General features: G+C 47.4%; 1 protein-coding gene across 1 annotated transcript; it reads left to right on the plus strand.

Annotated features, from left to right (window-relative positions):
* The first annotated feature begins 456 nt into the window (after positions 1-456).
* LOC125425352 lies at positions 457-6,436 on the plus strand. The gene is made up of 2 exons (XM_048482963.1): positions 457-1,469; positions 5,771-6,436. The coding sequence occupies exons 1-2, from the start codon at positions 824-826 to the stop codon at positions 6,280-6,282; spliced, it is 1,158 nt and encodes a 385-aa protein (XP_048338920.1). The 5' UTR covers positions 457-823; the 3' UTR covers positions 6,283-6,436.
* The last annotated feature ends 798 nt before the right edge of the window (positions 6,437-7,234 follow it).

Here is a 7,234-nt window from a genome sequence, read left to right on the forward strand (position 1 = left end):
GAACCAGCAGGGGGCGCCCGTCAGGCGGTCAAGCTGAATTGCAAGCTGATCTCCCAAGGTCATTAAAAAAAATCTTGCCAACCCTCCCGGTCTTTTGCAATTGGGGCGGGCGTTGAATCGTAGGAATGGGACTGCAGGCAGCTATGAGCAGAAGGGACAGAAAGTCCCAAGGAAGGGGGGGGGGGATAGCAGCGGAAAAGGGGAGGTGGGGAGGAGAGGCGCGCGCACAGTAAATTGCAATGCAAAATGAATTGCAAAAGAAACGATCCTCTGGTGCAACTCGGCGCTGCGGACGTCTTTTCCATCTGCAACCTGTAAAGGGCCAAACCTTGCAGCGGGGCAAGAGGGATGTGCAGGGAGCCCCCGGCACTGCTGCCTTCCTCTTCCTGCCTGCAAAAGGCAGGGAGGCTCCATTGCTTTCAAGAGCCGTCGCCGCCTCGCAGCCTTGCCTATTCGTTCCCTGCAAGGCTGCTCCCGCCTCCCCCTGGAAAAAGCCAGTCTGCGGGCTGATGGTTGTGACGTTCTGAGCGACGATTGGCCATTTTAAGTGTCTGGAAGAGAATCTCTCAAGTCCCGGTCAAAACCCCTCCCACGACGTTACTACTGACTATATAACAACTGTTCATGTGAACACTCGCTGGTGTAAAAGGTTCCATCTTGGCTTTCTTCTTGTACCTTTCAGATCTATGCAAAATCTATATTATTTTGCTCCAGGTGCAGCTTCCTGTCCTTTGGGAAAGAGTTTTGCCCTTGTTAGGCAATTGAGCATCTGGAGCTGTCTGGAGTTTGGGTTTTTTCCAGTGTTGATCAGGCCAAAGCAGAAATGCCACATACCCCTCGCCAGCGCTTGCAGCCTCGAGCCCCGGTGTGGTCAGAGACGGAGACCCGGGATTTCCTGGCCCTCTGGGGTGAATTGCTGATTCTCAGGTGGATTGAGAACCGACCACCCAACAGCGACATCTATGAGGACCTCTCGGCCCAAATGGTGGCCAGAGGTCACGAGCGCAACGCGTCACAGTGCAGGAACAGGGCGCGGGATCTGAAGCGAAGTTACCGTAGAGCCAAAGATGCTCAAGTGTGTGCCGGAGCGGAGCCGGTGTCTTGCCGCTACTTTCAAGAGCTGGATCAAATGTTTGGCGGCGAAATGGACGGGGTCGCTAACCGAAGTCTGGCTAGTATGGACGGGTCCATCCGGGTCTTCGTGAAAGCCGAAGATGCGGAGGACATGGAGGCCCAAATCTCTGAGGAAGAAGGCAACCAAATGACCCCACCCAACACCCTCTCAAGCATGGATGCTGACACGGATACTGAAACAGAACAGAACCTGGGGATATCACGGGAGTTGGTGGCTGGTGACCCGGAAGTGATTGAAACCACAATAGGGGAGGAATGTTCGGAAGAAAAAGCTGTGTCTTTATGTGGACAAGGGATTGCTGGCCCCAGTGAAGATGGACACCATCCTATTACAGGTGAGCAAACGCTGACCTTTTTTTTTGACAGGGGGTGCCCTCAGCTGGCCTTCATCTAGTTGTGGGAAACCCTAAAAAGCATCCGTGGTGTTGCGATGATAGGGAGGTATTAGCTCTTAGGTCAAGAATCAATACCCCCAGTTTCCTTCTGTTTAGAGATCCAAATTATATCAGTATTGGAAGAAAGATACAGACTCAAAACTTTGAGTCTAGTAGCACTTTGGAGACCAACAAAAGTTTCAGGATGCAAACTTTTAAGAGTTCAGGCACTCAAAAACGGACATCCTGAAACTCTTGTTGGTCTCCAAGGGGCTACTGGACTAAAATCTTACTATTCTGCTGCAGACCAACACGGCTACTCAAAACCGGTTTCAGAAGAGGAGTCTGGGTAAAACTGGATGCTGTCCCAGCCATTCTGTTTGCCAGGAACTTTGTATGCAGCTCTGGCTAGGATCAGCCAATTTTAGTCAAAAAGGAAGGAGGGAGGGTGTTAGCAAGAAAACGACTCCCCTTTGCTTCACAGCAGCCAATTAGCATTCTCTCCGGACAGGCTTGAGTTCCACCCCTGCAAACTGATTGGGCTGTGGAGAAAATAGGCAGGCAAGGAAAAAGGAGGAGGGGGTCAAGAAGGGCAGAGAAAATGGAGGGGGGTGGGTGGGAAAGTGTCAGTAGAGCGAATCTACCTGGATGAGGGAAGAGAACAGAGGAAAATTTAGAGGGATCAAGGCAGAAGAGCAGGGCTGTTAGTGTACCAAATACAATCCAGATCAGTTTAAACTCACTGATAACAGTATTTGAGAATTCTGGATTTGTTCACATTCCTTGGTTCTCCAGCAGTATATGTTAGAGTGGGAAAAATCAACCGTTCTTTATGGGTTGAATACCTCAACACTCACCAGATGCAGGATATTCTGCTTTCTCAGAAATAGCAGAGCCTGTGAAATAATCCAATGTGGAGGAATGTCTGTACAGCACAGGTATTCAAGATCAAGAAAGCTGTGTTTAATAACTATGTACACAGCCATTGAAAACAACATCTTGGCTAAAGCTTAGGAAGTTTCAGCAACTTTACCTCAGTACAGCAAAACAGTAACAAAAATGAGAGAGATGGACAGAAAGAGGTGGTGGCATCTGGGGGGAAATAGGCAGGCAGGTAGGAAGGGAAAAGGAGAAAGGGAGGAAAAATTATTAAGAAGAGTGGATGATTCTGAACCAGTACAGTTAATCAAATTCACCACCCTCCTGAAACCAGGGGGGTTTCTCTCATTCTAATTAGGCTCCAGAGCTGAGGTCAAAGGAGTTATAAAGCCACCTGATACACAGGAATGAAATTACCACTGTTGATATACACATGCAAGCCCATGGTTTCAGAGATTTGCCCTAACATTAACTAATACCACAGGTGGAGCAACAAGTTGCCAACACAATGATCTGCACATCATTAAATAGCAGGCTGTTGTGGCCTGTATCATTTAGTTGCAACTGCATTGTCTTGTCCGCACAATAATGGCACACTACCCAGTGATGTGTAGATACATCCCTATTGCAATACTGTTGCTGTGCCACTGGTGTCATTAATTATAGTTGGTCGCATCTCACCTCTGAAGATGCCAGCCATAGATGCAGGTGAAACGTTAAGAGCAAAAAACTGCCAAACCACGGCCACACAGCCTGGAAAACCCACAACAGCTAGTTGATTTCAGCTGTGACAGCCTTTGACAGTACATTAGTCACTTCATTGCTGCTCAGTTGTCTGAACTCTTTCAAATGGCATTCCCAATAAGGCCAGTAGTATACTGGTGGCGGAAAGTGCTGCCAGTTCACAGTTGACTCATGGTGACCCCCAGAGGCGAAACTACCCCCCCCCCCCTGCGGTGCCCCCAGCCCCACTTACCTTAGTGAAACAGTGCAGGCTGTAGAAGCGGCCTGTTCCCTTCAGGCTGAAAATGGCCTGGTGGGAACAACACTTCCCAGGAGACCTTGCAAGCCTCAAAGTCTTTTGGGAAGTGTAGTTCCCACCATGCCGTTTTCAGCCTGAAGGGAACAGGCCGCTTCTCCAGCCTGCACTGTTTCACTAAGGTAAGTGTGAGGTGTTGGGGGGGGCAGGGGGGCAGGGCACCGTGGGGGTGGGGAGAAAACACAGAGTGGGGACCAGGCGCAGTATGGCCCAACTACGCCTCTGGTGACCCTGTAGGAATTTCAAGGCATCTCAAGACATTGAAAGGTGCTTTGTCATTGGCTGCCTCTATGTCGGTACTCTGGACTTCCTTAGTGGTCTCCCATCCAAGTCAATTATGTTTAGATTCCAAGACCTGAGGAGAGTGGGCTAGCTTGGGCTATCTAGATCAGGGCCAGTAGCCTTCCACCAGTGTCATATTAAGACATTGCCCTGTTAAATGTCTGTGAAAACTGATCTCTTATCCCAGGGACAAACATAACATACAAACAGCTTCTCATTTGATGGATGCAAGATGGGGGTTGTAAGTTGGACTTCGAGCCATCCAAAGTGAAAATAACCCCCCTCTTTAAAAACAATTCAAGAACAGTTTAAAAGAAGGTTGATCAATGTGTGAAACATGAATCAGGACTAGATGGACCTCTAGTCCAACTCTACATTGTTATGAAGAGTTGGAAGGCAGGCAATAATGGTGAATCAAAAGTAAACTTTATTATGTTAAGAACATGAAATCCAGTTGGCATATAAATAGATGTATTTGGTCTCTGACAAAATAAAGAATTTTATGTTATTTAGGCAAGCTCGGTGTCTTTGCTGCCTATGTATACCAAGATCAGCTTTGTGAGAAATTCCACAGGAGAGCAAAACAAGTAACAAAATAATTCCACAGGAGAGCAAAGTTTAACAATTTTATTTAGAAATAATAGAGGTACACAAGAACATAATAGTCAAAGCAACAGAATTCACACACAGTCCTAGGATATAAGTAGTGTTGAGAGGATAGGTTAGGAATAGCAGAGGAATTGGGGGGATTTCTTATGGGTAATACTGTACCTGATTCTGAGGTGGCTTTGGATTTGTGAAGCAGAGTTCAGCATCCTGAACTGGGCTCCAAGGAAGCTGGGTAGAAAGCAGGTGGCACGCAGCAGCAACTGAACCCTAAGGCAGGCTCAGAAGTACTGGGTGCTGGGAGACAGGGTTTTTTTGTAGGGAAAAAGGGACCCTCAGGGTTATACGGTGTGGCCCTTATTCTCCAAGGACAAAGAGGTCCTGTCTTTCTGGATAAAGACAGGAGGCAGACATCAACCATAAGTGTTGGGTCATTAATCTAATGGGTTGAATCACTAGCTTGATGTGTCAAGCTTGGGAGAGCCTGAAAAGGGAAGGGGCAGAGTGCTGAGTCAATCATATCTATAAAACAAAGACAATGTTAAAAGGGTGGTCATTAGAAGAAGAAAAAGAATTTGGATTTATATCCCCCCCTTTCTCTCCTGTAGGAGACTCAAAGGGGCTTACAATCTCCTTGCCCTTCCCCCTCACAACAAACACCCTGTGAGGTAGGTGGGGCTAAGAGAGCTCCGAAAAGCTGTGACTAGCCCAAGGTCACCCAGCTGGCGTGTGTGGGAGTGCACAGGCTAATCTGAATTCCCCAGATAAGCCTCCACAGCTCAGGCGGCAGAGCAGAGAATCAAACCTGGTTCCTCCAGATTAGATACACGAGCTCTTAACCTCCTATGCCACTGCTGCGGTTAGAGAGAGATTAGTCAGAAGAAGTTTTGGGGTTAATACTGGCAGAAACACTTGGAGCAAATGCATTAACAAGTCCTTTGTCTTCACAGAATGGATAGTCCAGGGCTGGAGATGGGAATGCTCCCCAGGGCAGGGGTACTGTGTTCTCTTAATTCCTTCAGGTATTTTGCAAAGCAGATATGGGCGAGGGCAAGTCCAAATAAGATTTTACTGTGTCCTTGTGGGTACACTAGCCAGTCCAGAAAGTAGGCTCTCCATTTTGGCACAGCACTGCTTGGCACCCCAAGGGGTTGGCAGGATGGGTAGATATACCACTCTCTTAAAATAGGGCCCCCAACCACCATGGTTTGGTAACAATACTTTACGCTGGCAGAATGTTTATTCGTAGATTTTGTATTTATCTCCTGAGATCTTCAGATCTGCATTGGCAAGGAAGAGGTTCAGTGCAGTATTTTTGACTCGATTTTGATACAAGCATAGGAGGTAATACAGCATGAAAGGCAAAATGATAGATCCCCTGCCTGTTTAAAAAATCAGCACAGATGGAGGCTTGGATGCTTACTAAACCTGCACATAATATTGCTGGCCTTTGCAGGTAGAGGCAGGCGAGAAAATCCCTTGGGACGTCCCCTGACGACAGCAGAGAGAATGGCGTCCATGCGGGAGAGGAAGAGGCGTTCCCATGAAGAAATGATGCATGAGATCATGACAGACTATCGGAGGACCTGGGAGACTATGGAGGCACTTCATGAGAGGGGCGAGATCAGCGCCGGAGAATTTCGAGAGGCCATGCTGAGGGAGATGTTGCTAGACCGGGAGGCCCGGACACGGGAGGCACAGCTTGATCGAGAATCCCGGGCTCGGGAGGCCCAGCTGGACAGAGAGGCGAGGGCCAGGGACAGCCAACTGGAGAGAGAGATTAGGATTAAGGAGCTCAATATGATTGAGGCTGAACTCCAACGCACCAGGGATATCCTTCATCCCATGGTCGATGCTGTAGTGTCTGTGGCAGAGATCTTACGTACAACAGGCAGAATACCACAGCAGCCTTGCCGGCAGCAGCAAGATAGAGAGGACACTTTTTTGGAATTGGAGGATAGCAAATAATTTCCCACCTTTTTTTTGCGGGACAATAGTATATAGGTAATTGTTAGACTGAGACAAGTGGTGTTGAGGAAGGTGGTAAAATGTAGTTCAAAGCACTACCTTAACGGTTTTCTGTGGTTGTTGTTTCTCTCACTGAATAAAGAGCTCAGATGAATTTGTCTGCCTTCCACTGCCCCACGTTGTTTAGCTCTATGATTTGAGGAATAAAATTGCTCTGTGTGCGTAGCTGTGTTCCAACCGTTTCAAGCTTGTGGGCACATTTACATTCATGACACAGCATGATGAGTGCAACCATAAAATGGCTGCCACAAAAAATGGGGGGTGGGAAGGAGAGGGGAGACCCAAGAAGGCAACTGGCTGAACATACGTTTACTATGTGGTTTCATGCTTATCCTACTTCGAGGGCATTAATTGCCAGGCAGGGTTGAAAATACCTCCAGCCCTCTTCTGTGTTTGTAGAAGGGCTCCAGGGACCAGTTCATGGAAAGAGTAGAGCACAGGTGTCAAACTCACAGCCCTCCAGATGTTATGGACTACAGTTCCCATCATCCCCTGCCAGCATCATGATGGCAGGGGATGATGGGAACTGTAGTCCATAACATCTGGAGGGCCACGAATTTGACACCTATGGAGTAGACGATTCTTTTGTCTCCTGAAACACTGAAAACACCAAGACTGAGGTGGGAGAATGCCAACAAGATCCACAGTAAAACCTGTTGTTGTTTGAGACTACTGGCTCCAATTAACCGTACTATATATTTTATGGAGCTTTTACTATCAACTATCAGACAGTTTCAACTAATAACTCTGAGTCACATTAAACTGTGTTTTGACTTTCATCTTTCCAGGTATTATAAAGGCACTAATTGGATTTAATTTACAAGACTAGAGATAATTCACTATTTTATTTTGGCAAGACTAATGACTAACATGAATTAATGACGTTTGAAGA

This window comes from Sphaerodactylus townsendi, unplaced genomic scaffold, assembly GCF_021028975.2.
Source record: "Sphaerodactylus townsendi isolate TG3544 unplaced genomic scaffold, MPM_Stown_v2.3 scaffold_316, whole genome shotgun sequence".
NCBI classification, from domain to species: Eukaryota; Metazoa; Chordata; class Lepidosauria; order Squamata; family Sphaerodactylidae; genus Sphaerodactylus; species Sphaerodactylus townsendi.